The following is a 24,049-nucleotide window of genomic DNA, read 5'->3' on the forward strand; positions in this document are numbered from 1 at the left end:
ACAAAATGAAAAACGACATATTGTCCTCACTGGAAAAACAGGAAAACAAAGAATCTTTGGCAGCTTGCACCAAAGGAACTCTCTCGGCAACAAGACACAGGATTTTATCGTAGACAAGGTCAAACAGCTCATACAAACTTCCAGTTATTGATTCCCATTACTATAGAAAATCCATCTCCCCAGGACCTAAACATCTCAATGATGACAGAGCAATGTAAATAGGCGATGTAACACTGACCCCGCTTTTAAATCCCAATTCACACCTGATCTGCAACAAACTGGGATTTCTCCATGCTCAAATGCGAGCATATTTTATTATAAAATATTCTCAAGTTATTCTAAAGTATAAGGTAAAAGACATCATAATCTTTTCATATGAATATGTCATTGTATGTTTGCTACTGTGTATTATTTGTGTATATTATTTTCTATTGTATATTGTTCATGTGCTTTAAGTAATGCCAACAACTGAATTTCCCAATGGACTAATAAAATAAATCTGAATCTGAATGTGTGAAAATTGAGTGAAACCTTTCACGATAACTTTGTGAAATATGGCTCAAAACATAGTCTGAAAACTTTAAACACGGTTTACTCAAAATTGTGTTTGCGCTCATGAAATGAGTTAACGCCCTTTGGAGGCTATTACATCAAACTCAGACATACTGAGTACTCACTTGACAGACGAAAGCTCAAAAGTTTGTCTCAATCTTAACGACCTTAGGACACCCAGCTCATCCAGCTACATGTACGTGGTACATCGCATGCTCGAATATGAGATTGTAATAACATTATTTTAACTAAATGAATTTCACCAAGCACAAGGGTAATGAATGTGGGTGTATCATTCATTGTAAGGACACATAATCAGCCAGTCATGTAGCATGAAATCTAAACTGTTTGAATCGATATACATTCATAAATGACCTCCAAGTAATCTTTAAACAAATATATCTATATCCTATACAGTCGAACCTTGATGGAATAATGCTTAAACTTAATGCTCAACTTCTTTTTAGGAAAAAAAAAAAAAATCATTACCATTTAATGAAGTAAAAACCTTTTTTTGTCATTTCTTATTATACCTTAGTTTTCTATTGTGGAAAAGCACATAAAAAGTATTCCCCTGAAAATTGGCATGATCATAGATGCAGATACGCACCTTGAACCGTTCACCTTAAAAAAAAGTTTCACTTCCTTCTTTTCTTGGAGACAGTATTTCCTTTATACGATGAAAAGATTTCATGCCAAGTAAATCAATATGATAAAAAATAGTACCTTCAAAACAAATCAAGATTCCCATTTCTGATCAAATTAATGGAGAACCACCTCATGTAATCAATACCACTCTTCATGACTCTTACATGCCGACGAGATGCCCGCTGTGGCGATAGGAGTGACACCCCTTCACATCTTAGACATGGAGAGGACATGTGTGTGGGCTGCCTCGACTGCATTCATCATGGCTGCCCTCACGCCGCTCTTCTCTAATGCGTGCACACCCCTGATGGTTGATCCGCCGGGTGAGCACACAGAGTCCTTGATTTCTCCAGGGTGCTTGCCCGTCTCCAGGTACAGCTTGCCAGTACCCTGTGTGAACAGAGAAACAATTTCATTGTTTATTTCAAGGTATAGACCACACATAGGAGCATCACTATCCTGGCTGTTAAAAAGAATTAAAAAATTCAAATTGTAAGTCTAGTGTCAAAGTTGCCGATCAGCCCAATTGGTCTTATTGTGTGCAGTCTATGCAATATTGTGTATAGACCTAATAATACCTGCATCACAGCAAGTATGCAGTGCTAGAGGTCAATACACATTAGCATTGAGTCTCTATGCTTTGCTGGAGTGGCATAGACCAGTTTTGGAAACACCCCTCCCCCCCCCTCTCAAAAAATGAAATGGAAGCTCTTATTACCAATCATGTGAAAGAATATGTTTTGACTAATACGTGGGGATACAAATTTTGCCGGGAAACCGCCTACTAATTGATATATTTGGTAAATTATCATATCTATCCGGCCTGGATAGATATCGCGTAGTCCCATATAAATCTTTCTGTGTACAGTGCTTGTAACTTCACCATGACTGGATCAAATTTCTTATCAGTTTGATGATTCCAGAACCTTGCAGTACACACCAATACTTATATGCTAGATGATCAACATCGTTTCTTTCACAAGGCAAACGCATGACCAGAACTGGTCTATACCTCTAAAGAGAACCACTTCAATTTCACTTTACTCACCACTAGTGTGATAGCAGCTGCTTTCATGGCCATAGAGCGAGGGAGCCCCATATTGACAGCTCCATCAGCAAGAGCTTCCATCACCATGGCGGCCTAGGGAAAGAAAGGAAGTTATGAAACATTGATGTTTATTCCGAAAGACTTGTAATTGGTGTATTTAATTGCTAACATGATATGAAATCTCCAACAGGAATTGAAGGCAGGGGATGTTGTGATTAAATATTAATCTTGTCTTAATTTCGTGCTCAGGGCTTGTTGCACATACACTTCATAAATTTTAATCCAGACACTAAATAAAAAGTTTGTAAAGAGTCCAGGATACCTGAATATAGATAGGGTTAGGGATAGGTTTGTCACTGGGATTTAGGTTAGGTTAGGTTTAGGGTAGGGTTAGGGCGAGGTCTAGTACTTGGTTTAGGGTTAAGGTGGGGTTGAGTGTATGCTCTGTGGTTGTAGGTGGGAGGTTGGTTTGTGTAGAAAACTGACCGGGGAGCAAGGAGCACATGTCACAGAAAACAGCTTTAGCACAAAATTCAAATGTTAGCTTGATAAACAAGGAGATCCTCCTTGGCCAAATCTCTAAAAATATTAAAATCTTTTGCAACTTTGATAATATTAATAGTTGTAGTTGTAAAGTGTTTTACATTATATTTATTATAACTACAGTCATTGGATTCAATTGCTAATCTGCACACGATAGTGCACACTCTCTGCTCCCTGGGGAGTATTACAGGCAGGCGCCATTTTACAAACGCACACATGACAATCCAATCCAACCACATTAATACCCACTTCCTATCAGGTACCCATTTGAATCATGGGTGGCGAGTGGCAAATGTAGATAAATGTCTTGCCAAAGAACACAGCCCCAAACCTTCACGTTTTCAGTCAAGTGTTTAAACTACTCCACCAGGACACCTCTACAATCCATTGATTAAATCACAGGTGTTAAAGGGAAGGTCGAGTTCTGGGAAGAGGTGAACAATTATTTATGAGCGTTATCATTGTAATATGCAAGTGTGGAAGAACATCATATAAAAAATGTTCTGTGAAAAGCATGGCTCTTCAAATGCCTTAATATTCTAAATATGGCATGTAACATCATGAAAATTGGGACAGATTTTTATGCCACATTTTTGTGTAATCCTATAAACATCTTTCTTTGTACAGTGCTCGTAACTATACCAAGACTGGGCCAAATTTCTTATCATTTTGATGATTACAAAACCTTGCAGTACACACCAATACGTATATGCTAGATGAACAACCTTTTCTGATAGATTACAAAACGTTTCTTTCACAATGCATCGCATGACCAGAACTCGACTTCATCTTTAAACATCAAAGCCAAAAGCACACTGGCCCTATTTTTGTTTTCTTACCCAGGCCACTCCTGTGCCAGCCGTTGAAGACATGATATCAAGCTGTGGGTCGGACATCACCTCGTAGTTAGATATAGGATTCATCAGTTTACCCACAACCACCATATCTTCATCGGTGGCATGGGCGCCTCTGACCCCTGATATGTTGCCTTCGCAGACAGCGATTGCCACGTTGGGCATGGTGCGCACAAACCGTGTACCTGGAGTCAGGAACTGAGGTGGATTGAAGAGAGAGAGAGAGAGAGAGAGAGAGGGAGAGAAAGATGGAGAGAAAGAGAGAAAGAAAGAGAGAAAGAGAGAAAGAGAAAGAGAGAGAAAGAGAGAGAGAGAGAGAGAGAGAGAGAGAGAGAGAGGGAAAAAAAGAGAGAGAAAGAGAGAGAGAGAGTTCATAAACAAAAGAAAAGGCATTAATTTTATGACATGACGATGAAAAGAAGCTCTAACAAAAAAATGGCGAAATAGGAGGATTGACCCCAGTCACTAGGAAGCATACAATAGTTGTTAGCAATGAATTTAGTATACTTAGAATGTTCCACAAAACATCAAACCTGCATCTATTTTTTCCACTATAAAAATTCCTAGGAAGTGGAGTGAATATCCATTGATTCAATGAGGCTAAATCTGTAGCAGTACGACATGTTCAGAATGGGGCAGGGGGGGGGGGGGGGGGGGGGGGAGAGAAACAGAAAAAACATAATCAACAGCCATAACAAGGCATTGTAGGTTGATATAGTAGTTTGGACTATTCTTCAAAACCATCACACAGGAAAACATGTCAAACCTTGCTTTTCTTATTGTAAGGACCCACACAAGACAAAACCATTCTTACATGTTTGATGACTTGAGCTGGCACTACTATATTTTAAACCATCTACAAAATGGCTGCCAAGATGGCTGCCAAGATGGCTGACATGCAGTCCATGAAACAATAACACCCAATCACAAGATTGGACATAAAGTAAGCAACCAATAGAATTTAGCCTAAGGAAAGATAGAGTGCCATGTACCTATAGTGTGCTGGGTTGAATAGCCAAGAGATAGGAAGAGTGTGTGTGTGTGTGTGTGTGTGTGTGTGGTGCTATGGCAGGTAATGTACATGAGGATGAATGAATGGGAACAGAGCCATAGAAGCCAAGAGCTAGCAGACATGAGAGAATGAATGTAGGTCAGAAGTGCGCTGAAGCATAACAGAGTGGAAAGCTAAAGTAAAATAAACAAGTAACCATCTGGATCAGTAAAATTAAAACCCTTACATTATCATGAAAGTGATTGGACAATACATTTTTGTACACTCCTTCCCATTAAAGGAATTGCAGTTACCTTTTTCAAATCTCAAGGCACCAAGTAAAGAACTACAAACAGTTGTAAAATTTGAGAATCGGGGGCTTGTTTCATAAAACTTGTTTTTCGATAACAATTGCTAAACTTCTATGCAAATTTAGCTCACAACCAATCAAATGCCACTATTTCAGTAGCTTGTAATAGTTATTAGAACTTGATATTGGTAAGAAATTTCATGAAATGGGGTCCAGATAACTCGCAGGTGCCTTGGGCAGTTCTTGTCTCGTCTTACGTTAACCCTCTGCCTCCAGGAACCGTTACATTAGTGGAATGAGAGGATTCACTTATAAATCAACAGTTTCCCAGCAAACACACAGCATTTTCAAAGTATATGCAAAACATCCCAAGAACATTAAAACATAAACAGAACATTTATTTTACATCCACAGACAATTACATGTCTCTTGAAAAGATATTGTTAATTCCTTTTTTATTCCACTCACGGCTTCATGCATGGGGCACCTCAGGCCGGCTACGACCGAGAGAACGAGATGCTGTGGACCAAAAGGTAAAGCGGGTAGAACGTCCTTGCATTGATATGGCTTGCAGGCTATCACAACGACAGAACAAGACCTGACCACCTCAGCATTGTCGTGTGTCGTGGAGAGGCCCTTTGCCTGGAGGAGAGATTCAAGAAGAAGAACAAATTTGATGTAAAAAATACCCCATAAAGTAGGGTTAGGGTTAGGGTTAGGGTTAGGGTTCGGTCTGGGGGAAAAGTTATGATTAGGATTAGGATTAGGGTTAGAGTAAGGGTGAATGTAGGGATACATATAAATGCATGGCACTGGTGGTGGTATTCTGCAGTACAAGTATGTTCCACAAATTTGTCAGTTGAGATTTGGGAACTTGATATCAACCTTTCAATAAGTTCATTTGTATAGGAGCAGTAAAATCAGAGAAAAAGAATGGCGAAAATTTAAAATAAATCGGACAAATAATGAGAAAGTTATGAATGTTTGACATATGAGATCACTAAGTCTATGGGATTCTCAAATGGGCAGTTTGTTCAGTGGATTTGTGACGTAGTCCCGGAAAACTTTGTTGTCTACAAAAAAAAAAATCATTAATTTCTGTTTTTTCCTCTAAGTGCCTTCTCCCTTGGCGCACTACTCAAAATATTATCACAGGTCCTCTGAAGAGAATAGACCCTCTTGAGTCATACATTTTTGACAAATTTGAGATTAGCATGGATATAGTGATCTCAGTCATATTTCAAACAATTGTCACTCCCTTACTATTGGCCAAATTCATTTCAAACTTTCGGCATTCCGTTTGATATTTTCTGCTTCCATACAAATGAAGTTATTTCAAGTGTTGGATTGCATTTTAAGGTTAGGTTTATGGATAGTTTTAGAGCAGGCAGGTCATATCAGAGCATTTTATTTTTGACTCTGGCCTTCATTCAAAAGGAGATAAACTGGACAGATTTAGTTTGTGCATGGAAATTCCTCACTATATTCTTGATTGTAGTGAATTTGAGCTTTTGAGGAAGAACTAGAGTGTCGATCACTGCCCCTAATACATGGTCCTAATACATGGTCCTCCTCCCCCCACACACACTTTTCTCACAACTACTTGTCTGCAGCCAATTACTTCTGCCTTTTTTTCTGGCTTTTGCCCTTTTTCGCATGCGAGGGGGAGGGGGGAGGGGGGGGGGGTATCATCGCCCCTTGATTATGTATGCCCTTTAGATTCTCACCCTCAGTTTGGAGAGGTTCCTGTCAGTTGGTGCACTGGCCATCATCTGGCTGGGCTTCACAACATCTGAAATGAATAATACAAGAAAAAAAATTCCTCATTAAATACAAAATAAATTGATTAACTGACTTTTGTCCGTCTGATAATGACGTACATTCTTCTCCTTTATGTTCTTCTTCAGGATACATCAGCCTCTTTCAAGTTTTAATTTGAATGGATCTAGATCTAGTATTATCATAGATCTAGATACTACTTTAAGTTTACTTAAAGTCTTGGCATTCTAGGTTTTCCTAATTTAAGCCCATTTATAGTCTCCAGTGAAGACTGTCTGTATTGAAATGAAAATTCTATGGAGTAAATTCTCAAAATTCATAACCTGTACACTCTACTGTCATGACCCTGTTACTCTGTTAGTATTGTAAACTGAAACATTCTCTGCTCTCAGACTTTGCTCTAATATATTTGTGCTAATATCAACTTACAGTCAACTCTTGACTCTTGCACTCCCAAAATACACAGCTTAGTCTAATTAAACTTGTAAGACAACTATAAATGAAGTCTGGATTCAATCACATCCCGAGTTGCACTGACTTTAAAGAGAAGGTTGAGTTCTGGGAAGAGGTGAAAAATAATTTGTGAGCGTTACTCATTCTTATTATGCAAGTGTGGAAGAACATCAGTTAAGACATGTTCCCTGAAAAGCATGGCTCTTCAAATGCCTTCATATTCTAAATATGCATGTAACATCGTAAAAATCGGGGGCCGGATTTTTACGCCACGTGTTCGTGTAGTCCCATATACATCTTTCTGTGCAAGTGTTTGTAACTTTACCAAGACTTGGCCAAATTTCTTATCATTTTGATGATTCCAGAACCTTGCAATACACACAATTTCTTATATGCTAGATGATCAACCTTTACTGGTCGGTTCCACACCGTTTCTTTCACAATGCAATCGCATGACCAGAACTCAACTTCATCTTTAATACTAGAAGAAACTTGATTTTAACAGATCAAAATCAAGTACCAATTGACAGTATGGAAGGATGAACATGAGGTGTTCTGAATATTAATGAGGACTAAACAATAGAACCATGTGAAGTGGAGATGTAATGAAAATGGTAGCATGAGAGTTGGGTGGACATGGAATGGAAGAAACAGGGTGTGGCAATGGCAATGAGTGACATCCTAAAAAAAGAACCAATCAAAAACATCAAAATGGAATAGTAAAAGATAATGGAAGAACCCAGGGAGAAGGAAGAACCAAAAGACAGTATGGAAGGTTGACCATGAGGTGTTCTGAATATAAATGAGGACTAAACAATAAAACCATTTGAGGTGGAATTGAATAGGCCATTTTCGTAATGTAACCAAATTTAATGCATAAGTCTTTGTGAAGTGCCTCAATACAAATTATTTCATTCACCTGATTAGTATCATACGGTAGTACCGGTATTTCAATAGACATAATACAAACTGCATACATTAGTTGTTGCCAGGTTGGACAAACATTATGGCTTGACCGACCTACCTAGCAACACTCGATGTATGCAGTTTGCATTCCGACTATTGAATTACTATTATCAGGTGAATGAAATAATTTGTATTGAGGCACTTCACAAAGACTTGTGCATTTAATTTGGTTACATTACGAAAATGGTCTATTGAAGAAACAAGCTGTGGCAATGTCAATGAGTGACATCCTAAATAGAGAACCAATCGGAAATATACAACTAGATTAGGGAAGAACCAATACACAGTATGGAAGGGTGATCATGAGGTGTTCTGAATATTAATGAGGACTAAACAATAGAACCATGTGAACTGGAAATGGAATGGAAATGTTGGTATGTGACTGAGGTGGTTGGAAGTGGAATGGAAGAAACAAGGTGTGGCAATGTCAATGAGAGCGATGTGTGAAGGTGGAGACGGGAATAGAGGTCATGAGCTGAAATGTAAATGAGATGCAAATCATTGAGTATGGAAAGCAAAATGTAAAACCATCAACTGGAAAGCAAATTGTAAATCACTATGAATATGACTGACAAAGAAAGCGGACAAAATATACAGTTCCTCAGGTAGACAAAGGAACATCCCTTCACTGCTAAAAATGTGTAGAACAGGTGTCACATGCATTTTCACCTTTTTACATAATAGCAGTGAAGGGATGTTCCTTTGTCTACCTGAGGAACTGTATATTTTGTCCGCTTTCTTTGTCTGTCATATTCATAGTGAATGCTACAAAATATAACTGTTACAGTATGATCGGGGGGGGGGGGGGGGGGGTTATTCTGAAGGGCTAGGTGACAATATGTAATATGATTATGATATCACCTAGCCTTAATTGGCACCCATACCCCTGCATGAAGAGGCAGGTAAACAAAACCTCAAGTGTGTTCCTTATCACCCCTTCCCACACCTGACAAATATTGTACCCCAGCTTTGGAGTGTAGTGTAAAATAGCACACACGCAGAGACTGCATAGGAAAACGATAGGAAAACAGCTGGTCGGATCTCATTTTTTTTTAATGTAAAGAGGTACAAATTACAATTTTGACTTACAATGTTTTTCGACTCCTCTGGGCATCTGTCCAACCACTTGACATTATAATTTAAAGAAGTTTTTGATGGGAAGACAGGTGATTCCTTGTCCTAACTCGATTCATCCATGTTGTATCATTGATTCAACATGTTGTAAGGACCCACACAAGACAAAACTGGTCTTACACGTTTGATGACTTGAGCTGCACTGCTATATTTTAATACATCTATAAAATGGCTGCCAAGATGGCTGACCTGCAATCCATGAAAAAATAATAGCCAATCACAAGATTGGACAAGAAGTAGGTAACCAATAGAAAAGCTTGTGAAAGATAGATTGCCATGTGCCTATAGTGTGCTGGGTTGAATAGCTATGAGATAGGAAGAGAGTGTGTGTGTGTGGTGCTATGACAGGTAATGTGCATGAGGATGAATGAATAGGGACAGAACAATAGAAGCCAAGAGCTAGCATGTATACAGACATGAGAGAATGAATGTAGGTCAGGAGTGCGCTGAGGCATAACAGAGAGGAAAGCTAAAGGGCGCGTTCATGCTTGATTTTGACGGCCAGAATCAGGCATCTGTTACGCGTTTAGTTTAAAACACGATTGCGTTCATGCTCACTTTTGTAGAATCACCGAAAAACGGTGATCACGATCGCCGATCGTAAACTCACAAAAAGATGCGTTTACAATTTGTAAACGCGTTTAAATGGGGTCAACGCACTGACCTCTAGTGGGTCTACGTAGCATGCGCACACAGGTTTGCGAATCCAGCTGAAGGCCACCCAAGGAGAATTGCCTGGAGAAGTGAGCATGAACAGTGCACCGTGGAACTGCGATTACGATGAGCGTTTACGATGAGCGTTACAAATCGCTCATTCTGCCTTCAAAATCAAGCATGAACGCGCCCAAAGTAAACCAGGGACGTGATAGACAGCCTTTTCACACACAGCTAAAATTCGTTAATCGTTTTGTGATTAACTACTGCTCGTCAAATTCGCAGTAGTGCCATTGCGCATTGAAGGTCATGTCATATCAATCAAAGCGCACGCTCCATCCAGTTTAAACATGTCTGAAACACGTTTAAACACAAATAACCTTTCACACACAAAATGTCAAGCTCTCTAGATACGAACTTCGTATCTGCAGCCTGCTTTTAGGGGCGTATGAATCGCGACTTTCCGAACATCGTATAAACGATGTTCACACAGGGAAAATTTTCTTTAAAGGTGTTTTAAAACTGTTGAGTTATACACGTTTATACTAGATACTATCTCTAGATCTATCTATCTCTAGATACGATGCATTTTAGCTGTGTGTGAAAAGGCTGAGAGAAAGACTGGAATCAAGCCGCTCTCCTTTGACCCCATGCTCCAAGCCGTAGAAAAGTAATGCACTAATCTGCAACTGTTGACCAGGTGGTGAGATAAAAGAGCGCATGAAATTTCAGGACTTAGAATTCCTACATCACAAAATGATATCACAGCAACTGTTCGCTGTCCCTCTCAACGATTTCTCATCCATTGTTAATTGTGTAAAGAGTAGAACAAGCGAACACAAACTTGTGTAATTTCATCCTTTTTTAAAACTTCAAAAATAAAAAAAACACGCGAAAACACGCATTAGCAAATGCGCGGTAGGGGCGCAGCAAATATTTGAGCGAACGGTGCTCTCTATAGAATATTTGCTGCACCGCAACCGCGGATACTTCCTCTTCGTCATGTTAAATCAGCGATACAACATGGAATTGGAATGATCGATGATTGGGTTAGGACGGACGAAGAATCACCTTTTATTAGGGAGGCCAATGCCCGGGCGTAAGGCTTCTACACCTACGATTTGTGCGCTCGTCGCCCACTTCAAAAAATTAGCAAAGGGAAAAAAATGATGTAAAAATAAAAATTGAAGAAAATAAGAAAAGACTAGATGGAATTCGACTGCGCGCAGTCGAAAATGATGCCTCCGTTATAGAGCAATTTTACAAACCAAAACAGAAAAAAAAAATTGAATTCACGTTCAATGGTAATCCATTGACAGGTTCTCAGAATATTGTGATTACAAGCAATTTCTCATATACATATATGACCCTTTGATCTTTGACCTCATGACCATAAAATCTACTCAGTTCATTGGCTCTGCAAGATGTTCTGAGTTAAATAGTAATCCATCTGTCAGTTCTAATGAGAATGCCTTCACAAGCTATTTTTGCATACATAATGGGCCCATGACCTTTGACCTTTGACCTTATGAACCAAGAATCTACTCAGTTCATTGGCTCTGCAAGTAACAAACATGACCTAATTTTGGCATGAATCCATCAATCGGTTCTTGAGATAACGCGATCACAAGCTGTTTTTGCATTCATAATGTGCGCTGTGGCCTTTGACCTTTGACCTACGTGCTCCAAAATCTAATCAGATTGTCTTCCTATGGTGATACACACTATCATTAAGTTTGAAGTTTAAATCTCCAGTGGTTCTTGAGATATTATGATAACAATCTCAATGTATGGAATTTCATAAGTTGACCTCTGTGACCCTTGACCTTTGACCTACGTGCTCCAAAATCTAATCAGATCGTCTTCCTATGGTGATACATACTATCCTTAAGTTTGAAGTTTTTACATCTCCAGTGGTTCTTGAGATATCATGATAACAATCTCAATGTATGGAATTTCATAAGTTGACCTCTATGACCCTTGACCTTTGACCTACGTGCTCCAAAATGTAATCAGATTGTTTTCCTATAGTGATACACACTATCACTAAGTTTGAAGTTTAAATCTCCAGTGGTTCTTGAGATATCATGATAACAATCTCAATGTATGGAATTTCATAAGTTGACCTCTGTGACCCTTGACCTTTGACATACGTGCTCCAAAATCTAATCAGATCGTCTTCCTATGGTGATACATACTATCTTTAAGTTTGAAGTTTAAATCTCAAATGGTTCTTGAGATATCGCGCTAACAAACTCAATACAAGGAATTTCATAAGTTGACCTCTGTGACCTGTGACCTTTGACCTACGTACTCCAAAATCTAATCAGATCGTCTTCTTATGGTGATAAATACTATTCCCGAGTCTTAAGTTTAAATCTAAAATGGTTCTTGAGATATTGTGATAACGGTCAAACGGGACGGACGGACGGACGTACGGACGGACGTACGGACGTACGGACGGACGTACGGACGTACGGACGGACAACCCGAAAACATGATGCCTCCGGCACCACCTTCGGTGGCGGAGGCATAAAAATACAATTATACATTTCACAACATACCTATAATCACGGATCTGTAACAGTCTTTCACCATTTGTTGACGATCTTGCAGATTTTGACGTTTTTTAATCCAATAATTGTGGTTGCAGACGACCTTGACGCACTCGCACCACCGACTAAGAAAATCCTAGAGGGCGTAGAGGTTTGCTCACTAAAAACCTTCTCATTGGCAGAAGGTAGACCCTAAAAATATGGGATCCGTTTTGAGTAAAGAACTTTTGATAGAGATCAACATTTCAGATGTTCACAATTGCCACTTCTAACAACTAGAAAATATAAAGAAAAAAGATTATATCTTTTTAAATACAGATTTTTACAAACTGAACATTCGAAAGTAGATAGAGTACGATGTTTCTGTCAATCTTGCGTTGTTTTGAGCCCTATAGGTACATCCATCTCAAAATGAGAAGGAAAACAGTGAACAGTGACGTCATTGTTCGCGCCAAAAATAAAGGGTATTGCGACATAATCTGAGCTCCGGTCAGATCGTGCGCAAAGCGTAGTCTTATTTATAGACCCTAGTACCTTATTTTCACAGCACTAGATACGAGTGTCGTGCAGTAATGTATGAGAAGTGTTTAAAAAAGATATTTCAGTAAAAAAAAAAGTCTACGTGAGCAGTCTATACTCCAATTGAGAATTGAAATGAAAGCCATGATTTGAAGGTGTGTGTTGTATGATACATGGTTAGTGAGTGTGTATGTTACGTATAGCGAAAGGGAGAGAGAGAGAGAGAGAGAGTGAGAGAAATATTAGTACACGTACGTTGCATGCATGGATGTGCGCTATGATTGTGTTCGCTGCAAGATGGATGTTAATTGGACCTCGTAACTTCTCGATCGTTGATAATAAGGAATACTCATGAGGAAATCAAATTATTGGAATACACATCTAAGGTAAATATCAATGAATTATAAATATTTCTTTCCTGCCAATTTTGAAATCTATTCATCATTTTTGAACCATCGTCTTCGGCTCGTAGTAGTAGAAGATGTAATCGTTCGCACATTGATCGGGACATTGATGGCTGGACTTCAGCCTGCATCGGGGCTTGCCTGTGTCGGTGGAGGGATCAACTAAGAAGAAGAAGGTACGTGTGCGACCGATTCAAGGCTAGCCGCTGTTGAGTGATTGCACTTTCGCGCGAAGTTTTAAACTTCATCATGAACTTTGTCCCTCGGGCCTGTCTAATTATGAACGTAACTCTGCGACATGAAATATAATTGTTTCAAGGCTCTTACGTACGGAAAGGCGTAGAAGGAAGCTCATAGGAACTAGCTGGATATCTCCTATTTGATGGAACTTCTGGAGTCGGCAGATGGGTGGATTTTCTTAGTGAAAGTAAATGCTTTCTTTTAATCTTAGTTTTAGTATAAACAAATTAGTAATTAAAAAGTTAGATTTGGGCATTGGCCTCCCTACTTTTATTTCCCCCCATCATTCATTTAAAAGACTTCTTCAAATTATTATTTCAAGTGGTTGGACGGATGCCGAGAACTTCAGAAGAGTCAAAAAAACATTGTAGACCTAGATCTAAGTCAAAATTGTCATTAGACTAGACTACCACCTCTTTTCATTTCGGAAAAAATGTGACCCAACCCACCCACTGTTTGAATCGTTTTCCTATGCGACCTGCGGGCTCTGCACACTGTGCACATGCACTGCACAGGGGCAGACCCGGAGCCAGAGACCCATTTTCGTTTGTTTTTTGAGAAATCTGATGAACTAGAATACCGAATACTCACTGGCACGAATCCATCCATCAATCATTCCCTGCGCCATCGATCCAGCCCCGATGAAGCCTATCTTGAGATTTGCTAAAGCCATGGCAGAAAAGTTTGTCAGAAGCTAGTAGATATGTATGAATGATGTCTGTCTGCTGTCCGACGTCGTGTCTGTGTGTATGGGTTACACGTGCCGCTCCTCTAGCTAGCGCAAGTGATCGAGGCCCAATATCATTCATGCATCCAGGCCAGCGCGCCTCCGATGACCCGTGATGCAGCTAGCTAGATTTGGTGTACAGGGCCATCACAGGTATAAGGGGTGTGTCGAAAATAAATGCAAACTCTTTTCTTGATCCGTCTAGCGCCCCCTCTCGCTTAAGTTCTTAAAATCCAATATTTTCCTGAAAGACGAAAGTTACCCGCTCTTCTCTTTAATTTTAATCCTGTTTCTCAATTGCAAGCTATAAGCGAAGTATTTATTATGTATTATTATTTCATTCCATATTACATGTACATCTTGATATGTCTATGTGTATCTTTTATTGTACTCTCATATCTTTGAACAGACTTAGATTTTGGCAAACGGAATTAATTTGAAGGGATGCTAGCGTAAGCGAGTGTGATAGGAAGCCATAAAATAACCTGGTTTGGTTGGATATTTTTTTTATTATATAAAGTAAAGCCGAAAAATAATATTTGGAAAGGACAACCAGTGAAATATGAAAATTAATGGGTTGTAAGAATGTAATGAGACAAGCATATATTCATTATCATTCATAATGATATTCAATTCTCTCGTTGTGATTAAAATTCTAATGAAAGACAATTGCAACAAGGTATTATTCGAGTAAACAAACTTTAATATGAATTTGTTTTTGGAAATATTGACAGCAGTTCGATTTGTATAGGAGTTACAATATTGATGCAATGATTTTTTAAAAGATGCTTTTTATGAGTAACAATGTATAGGCCTACCCCTTTTCACTCACTCTCTGTCTCTCTCTCTCTCTATGTCTCTCACCTCTCTCTCTCTCTCTCTCTCTCTCTCTCTCTCTCGGGCCTCTCCCGGGCCCCTCTCTCTTTCTCTCTCTTTATCACGCACACACATTTTGTTTTGAATATCATTTGTAATGTTTCCATTAAAAAAAAAAATCATGTACATTTTATAGATTATACAAAAACAAGTTCATACATTTAAAATAATATGACAAATAATGACAGGATGGGAACAATATAACGTAAAATACCTCAAAACCCCTCCCCCCAAAAAACAAACCTTCGTATATTTTTGTTTGTTCTTAATACAGTTTTGTTTTTATATCTCATTAAACAATTCCATACATAAAAAGATTAAAACACTCAAATCCATTCCATAACGATGAATGGAAACACAGGGACACTGACGGTATACAAATAATCAAGAATCTGAACAGTATAACATAAAATTAAAGAAAACATAATGAAAGAAAACACCGTCAGACATTTTTTCGGAAACCGATACAAATAATTATTAAAAATACTATTATTTTTCATCATAACAACATAATTCAATTAACTTAAGATGTACAATATCATTCATTAATTACGATCAACAGCAAATTGAATGAAATCAGTAAAAACATTTTAAAAAATGATAACCCCCTCCCTTACTACCCAACCCTAAAAAAACACCCACTTCCATCTGAATCTCTCTGATCCACACACGTGCCATTTATCCTTTCATTGTTAAAAATTCATATTTGTTATATTGATGTATACACTTTTTGTTAGGAAAATAAACTTCAAACTTCAATACGTGTACAGATCACATTAACCTACACTCACACGGAAGAACATCCCCACACACCCACACCCCTCCCTCCGACACACAAACACCAAACACACAGCAAGCTTACCTGCTCAAATTTATTCATATACACACCCACACCCACACGCACCCAACTTATCGACTAGTAATTCAGTACATCTTGTTAATTTTTGTCGGCGAATGGCTTCAGTCGATTTGCTTGGGAATCGATATATGAATCTCCTGTTGAGTCAACGAATATCTGTTTCGCAAAATCTTCCACGGCCTATGAAATGAAAGAAAAGAAACATGACTTATTTTCTAGAAATACATTCGAAATGACATTCAGGCATTATAGTTAAACCAAGGTAGTTTTTGGTCATTGCGAATACAATTTTCCAATATTAATTTGATATGCATTATGTTTTTTCCTTCTTAAAAGATTTTTAACTAACTAAACTCCGACTTTTTCATTATCTTTTTTGCAATGGAGCCAGTGCATAACACGAGGGAACACGAGTTGAATTCATTTTCAATGGCTTTGGTTGGAGGAAAGCAGAGTGGATTATTTAGTGGCAAAACATCTTTTCTTATAAAGGTGTCATCTTTCCTTTTAAAGGCGATCATTTTCATGAAAGGCAAAGATTGAAATGAAATTGTAATTCATTTCAACAACACGACAATTTACAGATTAAAAAAAGGACGTTGAATCCCCGAAACGTATAGTTTATTTTGGGAACATCAGGATGCCCAAGAACATTATTCGATTTGTTCCAGTATATCCATAATCTATTAAAAAGATACAAAATCATATAAACAAAAAACAAAAATAAATAAAGGAAAAAACAAACAAATTACAAACAAACTTTAATCATCTGGGCCCCGCCTTATAATTTATGCTAGAGTTTTGATTGATCCGAATCAATCGCAAGTCCTCCAATCAACCACAAGTTAACAGTCTCTCTTATGTACAGAGTTGCGATCAGTCGCAACCCTTTATAAGACGGGGCCCATGTCTTACCTGGGATGTTTGATATCTAAAATGGGGTTTCACCGCGGTGGCCGCTTCGAGTACGATCTGAGCGATTTCTTCAGGTTGTTGCATCGGTTGGCCGTGGAACTCGCTCTCGACTTCAAAGTATCTGGCCAGACGCTTATCGAGGTCATCGACGTCGGGATTCTGCTGAATATGACCCACGCCGCCCAAACCTAAGGATACTATCGCCTCACGAATGGGTGTGTCAACAGGACCAGGTTCGATCACACTTACCCTGGTAGAAGAAAAAAGGGGGATGGAAAGATAAAGACTTTGTAATAACCCAAAGGGAACATTATTATACCACACCATACTTCACAAGATTAAACCTAGCCTTTGAGTTCATTCGTATGAAAATAGAAACATAACAGAGTTGTCATGTACAAAAATATCGTATATTTCTGTTTTTTCTCCTATATAAGAGCTTTCTCATTTGGGCCACTGCTCAAAATATATATTAATGAAAGCAAATTATTGTTGGTCCTCAGAAAAGAAACACCCGGCTGACCCTTACATTTTACATTTTAGTCATTTTGTGTGACACCGTTGAAACAAATGGGAAAGTTGTCTGACATTCACACGATAGCAACTACTTTTTAAAAATCAACCGAAGGCAATTTCAATAGTCTTGTGTGCTACCTATCGACTATCGAAAGGCGTGAATATTAATATGAGGTATTACGCAATCCGAACATGGTATCTACGGAATTTATGAATTTACGCAACTGTACGCCAAGCCTACGCAACAATACGCTACCCTTACGCCAGTCCGACGAAGCATTAAAACGTATAAAGACGTCCTAGATCCAACCTGCGCGCAGCCTGTAGCCACAATGACTGCTTGAGCCCTGCTGGACTTTTCATTACTATTCCCGCAGTGCTAAAATATTATTTTATTCGTCCCGCTGGACTCTTTTGTCGCTGCTGAACTATATCTGCAGGATTTAATTATTTCTGCTTTAATTACTGCAAAAATGCCAGGAAAGAAGGGCAAGGGTTGTGGTCGAGGCCACTTGTTTCCATCCCTCTGGAGTATCTGGGCGCATGAGAACTTCGTCAGATAATTCATCGATTATTGCCTTGCACACTTGTGGGATAAACACAGAAATAGGGTATTGAAATTGCCCTTGAGTTGATTTTTCGAAAGTAGTTCTGATCGTGTTCACGACCAATTCCGCCAATTTGAAGAGCCCATACAAACAGTGACTTCAACTTTCAAAAATTCATAATCAATTTGTTGTTATAATAATATTGTCCGATTTCAGTCAAACATGTCTGCTGATTTTTTTCTGATTTCTTTGAGCTTTGTTGCCTAATAAGGTTGGATTAACTGTTAATACAGTTATATTATTCATACTCTTATCAAGTTCTGTAATTTGTTTAAGTATGAAAAAAATGTATTTGTCCCGATTAAAAAAAAAGAATGTGAATGTGGAAGCTCGCATCTAAAGTATTTAACAAATGCACTAATTCCACCACTCAACCCTTCATTCTTGAGTTACGAAAAAACACACAAAAGATAAACTTTACAAGGGGTACGAATAATGTAGTTATTAAATATAAACTTGAGTTCTGGTAAAAAAGAAGAAAATGAATTCTCACAGAATCAAACGAAACTTACACTGAATGTTCAAAATTACAAATAAATGTCATTTTATTTGGGTAGAAAATGTATACTGGCTGAGTAATGAGCAAAGAAAGATATAAGGAAATCAAAGTTGGTAGCCCCCCCCCCGACACCATTTGTGTAGTCCCATACACATCTTTCTGTGTACAGTGCTTGTTACTTTACGAAGACTGGGCCAAATTTATTATGATTTTGATGACTCCAGAACCTTGCAGTACTCACCAGTACATACATGCTACATGATCAACCTTTTCTGATCCACTCCAAACCTTTTCTTTCACAATGCAATCACAGAATTCAACTTGCTCTTTAACTATATATATTTTCTTCGATCCAGTAATTAAGGACCTACCATATGTTGAAGAAGCGGCCAATAATAGCTGTTTCTTGGCTGAAAGCTTCGATAGCCTGCTTGGATGCTCCATACACTCCCATATAGGGGAAGCCTTTATGCATGTATAAAAAGAAAGAGAATCTATAAACTGCACTTCCTCCCTTTTGAAAGCTGATAAAAACAAAAGATGTGCAATAGATAATGTCTCAGATTGTGAGAACACACACACACACACTCTCTCTCTCTCTCTCTTCTCTCTCTCTCTCTCTCTCTCTCTCTCTCTCTCTCTCTCTCTCACAAACACACACTCTTCGAATTGTACATATAATATCGGGACCAAATTGAACGAGCTAAGAACCAATACAACTTAAGAGAGAAAAAAAAACATGATCATGACATCATAATGTTGCTATTGGTAAATACTGCTTTATCTAAGAAAATAAAAAACATACACAAAATAAAAATGTATTAATAAGTTTAATAATTAATAATTGATTTGTTAAAAGAAAGAAAGGTTTCACAAATCATCTCAATTGATACCTTCTTGTAAGGGGTAATTTTCTTCGAGGGAAAACTGCCTTCAACAAAGCACACAATAAATAAACAAAATATTAAAAGAAAAGGACGTACCGCGCTGTATATCATTTAGCAGGGTGTAAAGTAACTCAGATTTTCTAGGTTCGTTTTTACTTCAAAATTATCTGAAAAGCACTATAAAATTGAAAGAAAATGAAGAAAAATGAAAAAGAAAGGTTCTTTATAGGATGGGGCACAATCATTGCCTTGACTTGGAAATTTCTGCTCTTACAAACTTTTTCGTTTTGGGGGGGGGGGGGGGGAGACAAAGGCTGAGACTCACCATCTACAGAAAAGTATTCTGGTTGTAAATCCGAAGAGTCTTCGGCATGGTAATGAGCAGAAGTGCTTTATTTTAGGGGAACTTATATTTTTTACTACATCATAATTGTGTATAGGCCTATATGCCAGATAAGGCTTTTTGCCAGTGGGTCGGGGAGGGGATAGTGCCCCTTGGTTCCCACACTGGTAGAAGAATAGGATAAATTCACATCTTACAAGAGATTCCATTGTTGCTTGATATGTTGATTATGCGACCGGACCTCTGTTTCTTCATCACCGGAAGTATTTCTCGAGTGACCCGGAAGTTACCGAAGAAGTTGATATCGAATACCCTCTTGACTTGTTCCACCGTGGCCGTTTCTGAAACGTTTACCATGGCCACCCCTGCATTGTTCACTAACGAATAAGGGGGGAAAGAAGGTCTTAGTCATCAAAATTCAATGTTTCCTTTTATGAAACTGAAGGATATAAAACTACAAATCCATTGAGTAGACCTATGTTACTTTGGGTCCACCAAATCCTTTTGTCAACTGATTGTCTATTGTCACCAAAGTTTACAGGCACCGATCTGTTTCTTGATATGATATCATTGTATTAGGAAGTGTCGTAGTCGAATAGTTCAAAAACATGACTCGGGATAAAGAGATCGGGGGTTCGGATCCCGCCGCGGCACTACCATCCTTTGGAAAGACAATAACTTCCATTAGCCTCTCTCCATCCAGACTCTAACTTGGTATCTGGTAGGAACGAATTCCTTGACTCTTGTGAAAACCTAACTTGGTAAACTAGCTACATGCAGCTCGAGTCACTATAAGAGTGCCTTGAAATGGGTGTTATAGAAATATTCAATAAATATATATTATTGTTTATATTTACCAAGAATATCAATTCGTCCTTGTTTCATTATCACCATGGCAACTGCATCCTTGACGGACTCATCCTTGGTGACATCCATCTGGACCGGGAACAACGTCTGGTCCAGGATCTGCTTCCCATCTGCAGCTTGTTGCAGCACTGTTTCGTCTGCGAAGGGCTTGAGTATAGTGGCATAGACCAAGAACCGATGGGTGGGATCTTCGGCCAGCGTGACAGCCGTAGTCAACCCGATGCCCGATGAGCACCCCGTTATAGTCCGGCAGCCAAATCCAGATTATTGGCCTAACCTTGTTTTATGGTCTATAGTTTTTTTTTCAATGGATTTTGATTGCTTAGACCTTCTATTTCAAGAATCCGATTGCTGACACTCTGTCAGCCTTGAGCAATTTACGATATATGACGTCATACAAAATGGCCGCCAAAGTACATGATTTTCCTTTAAAAATGAATAATAAATATATAATAAGGATTTTTTCTTCAATTTTTGGCAGCCAAATGTCTGTATCTCTCTAGGACCATCACTAAAAATATGTTTCGTGGTGTTGCATGGCCAGAGATGACCAGCTTATTTGCATATTTTGAAATAGCGCCCTCTATAAACATATTAATTTGAATAAAATATGTGTGCCAGCCAAATGCCAATTTCTTAAATCTATGTCACGTTGAAATCATATTAAATGCTTTTTGGGGGAAACAATTGCAGTTGTGCTGCATTAATCTTTCATCGTGTTTGGTACAAATTTAGATAGGGTAGGTGTGGGGAATGGAAGACCCTTAAGCACATTTGCATAATTTACATAAACATGAACAATGTTACACAAACAGACATTTTTTGTATTCTCTTTAGTATTTTTTCTCTTTATTTGGTAACGAAATTGTGGTGATGATGTAACTGATTCAGGCGCGTACACAGGGGGGGGGGGGGGGGGGGGGGGGGGGTGTTTGGGGGGTTAAACCCCCCCTTTGGTAATTTTTTGTGTGTAAACCCCCCCAAATTTTTCTCTAAACCCCCCCCCCCTACATATGTCACCCATGGTTGCCATAAAAAAGCTGTCCTTACCCCCCCCCCCCCCCCCAACGGAGCAAAAAGTCAAATTTTCAAATTTCGAGACCAAAAAAAAAAAAAAATGTGTCCTCTTACCCCCCCCCCCCCCCCCCCCCCCCCCCCCTCCCCCCCCTCCCCCCCCCCCGCTTATTCAGCGGCTGGCTGAGTCGTTGCGAAATTTTCGGCCCGATTTATAAATGTTAAACCCCCCCCCCCCCCTTGAAAAAATCCTGCGTACGCGCCTGAACTGATTAATAAGATAACAATGATTAATGACGTCATCACCAAAGGTCTCTCATTACCTACATGTGTACGTAATAAGGGACAGTTACAAATCAAGACATTTTAAATACAATTTGAATGAAAATGGGATTGTTATAGTTAGTTCAAACACTTTTTGAATGATATACATGCAGCCAATGAACTTACTGTAATTTTGAAACGATTTTAAAACAATGGGGCCCAAAATATTTCTGTAGTTTTTTGTTTACCGTAATAAAGGTGCTCTCAAATATGTTAAAATACTTTCAGAATAATGTTCTGGCAATATGACTTTTACATTTATCAAACTCACAGCATAGAAACAACTTCTTAAAATTAAATGCATTCAAATTAGAATGGTGACACGTACAACCAAATATGTTTCATGATAGTGCCTTTCAACATGAAATGAACAACTGGGGAGAAGTAGGCCCCCATCTTGGACCTGGTGTCCCCCATTACCTACACACATTTCTGATCAGACACCATTCATAATGTGAATTGCAACACCCATTCACAACACACAGTGGCCATAAACTTTCTGTGATGGTTGGCACATTTCATAAACTTCCTTTTAAAACTTTTTTTTTTAAGGGCCACCCCTAAATATCTGCATACACCACAACATTCAGTGAAAATTGTGTTTTTATATCAGAGCAAAATTTTACGATCAAAAATGCTTATCTTGGTCAATTTTGCCAATTTTCTCGTAGGGAGAACGCACTGTAGTCTTCGAAATGAATTGGATATATGCAGTTGTGTTGTTGAAGGCCACATATGTCGCTATATCAATATTGGATCCAACACGGACAGACAGTGATGGGTTCAAGCTTGGTGGTCTCCAATTCCCTACACCTACCCTACATATGTCAAGAAAAAATATGGCTATGAAAGAATTTATTTTTCAACAAATCGGTGAGAAGTGGTTTTACGGCACACATTATTATTCAATTAATAGGCTTTATTTAGACCAGCATTGCTCCAACGTCAGCGAATGTGGATAAAGCAGTTGACATCTATACTAGACAGATGCATGATTTTCAAAAGAAATTACCTGGTGGATTCTATGTCACAATTTCCAAGAATGTTCAAACCGTGGCAGACATGAAGAAGTCAATGTTGGGGTACGAAAGTCTATGAAAAGTTGATCTACTCCAGAGTAATAGGACTGCAGACAAGTTCAAGAGAGGTCAATGTCAAGGACATTTTGTCATAAGAGCTTTCACCAGTCCCAACAGCACTTTTTGATGATTCTGGAAACGAGCACTCCCATGTCAAAGACGGACTTATAGAATTTGACAAAAGTTGAGATGTCAGCCAGGCATGAGACACTGGAACAACCTTGTACAGTAATTGATGGTTGTGCTCTGCTGTGGATGAAAATCTGATGATGTTTGCTTGGTGTTTGACAGATCCGAGAGTATTTAGAGGTCATAACGGGTCTCGAGTCTTCCAACTGAGTCCCGCGTCACTGCTGCCCTCCAAGAAACTATCTCTTACTGTTCGTCGTCGTCGTCGTTGTCATATAGATCATGGCTCACCCTTGTGACCCGTTTGATGAGACCTTTTGATCGGCATCTGTCTCCTGCAATCCGGTAGAGTGTCTTTAGTATTTAGAGGGTGGCTAGTGATTTCCCTAAGGTCGTCAGTCCATCTGAGCTTGAGTCTTCCTTTGTTACGTGTTTCTTCAAAGGTACCTTGAATGATAATTTGTCAAGGTTGTCTCCTGATCTTCTGCTAACGTGACCAAACTATTGTAGCTTGTACTTGTCAATCCTGGTAGCAAGTGGCGGTTGATCTCCGATGATGGACATTAATTGTGTACATTGGTGTTGTAATCTCTTCATGATATCCCAAGTAGCTTCCTCCAACACCACATTTCAAAGGCAGATTGCCGAGCTTCCACCCTCCTTGACAATCATTGACCCAAGAACATTATATAAACTTGTCCACTTGATCAACTTCTTCTCCATCAACCACCATGCTCTGTTGCATGTAGTTAATTT

At 38.8% G+C, this 24,049-nt stretch overlaps 2 protein-coding genes across 3 annotated transcripts; both read right to left on the bottom strand.

Annotated features, from left to right (window-relative positions):
• Positions 1-830: 830 nt before the first annotated feature.
• On the bottom strand, positions 831-14,502 carry LOC586502 (pyrroline-5-carboxylate reductase 3). 2 transcript variants are annotated; one of them, XM_030974398.1, is made up of 6 exons: positions 14,242-14,502; positions 6,674-6,738; positions 5,415-5,588; positions 3,631-3,843; positions 2,249-2,341; positions 831-1,590 (listed from the first exon to the last, which is right to left on the bottom strand). In XM_030974398.1, the coding sequence occupies exons 1-6, from the start codon at positions 14,321-14,323 to the stop codon at positions 1,408-1,410; spliced, it is 810 nt and encodes a 269-aa protein (XP_030830258.1). In that variant the 5' UTR covers positions 14,324-14,502; the 3' UTR covers positions 831-1,407. The 2 variants fall into 2 exon arrangements, with proteins under 2 accessions (XP_030830258.1, XP_030830259.1); XM_030974399.1 differs by lacking the exon at positions 14,242-14,502 and adding an exon at positions 9,234-9,426.
• A 1,366-nt stretch (positions 14,503-15,868) lies between these two features.
• Positions 15,869-20,984, bottom strand: LOC591857 (retinol dehydrogenase 8-like; the record flags this gene model as incomplete). The annotated part of the gene is made up of 5 exons (XM_030974672.1): positions 15,869-16,292; positions 17,028-17,277; positions 19,022-19,115; positions 20,078-20,257; positions 20,738-20,984. Coding segments are annotated over 5 exons (873 nt in total), but the record flags the coding sequence as incomplete, so codon positions are not given.
• Between the last annotated feature and the right edge of the window lie 3,065 nt (positions 20,985-24,049).

Source organism: Strongylocentrotus purpuratus, unplaced genomic scaffold (assembly GCF_000002235.5).
Source record: "Strongylocentrotus purpuratus isolate Spur 01 unplaced genomic scaffold, Spur_5.0 spur5_scaffold_7, whole genome shotgun sequence".
In the NCBI taxonomy this organism is placed as follows: Eukaryota; Metazoa; Echinodermata; class Echinoidea; order Camarodonta; family Strongylocentrotidae; genus Strongylocentrotus; species Strongylocentrotus purpuratus.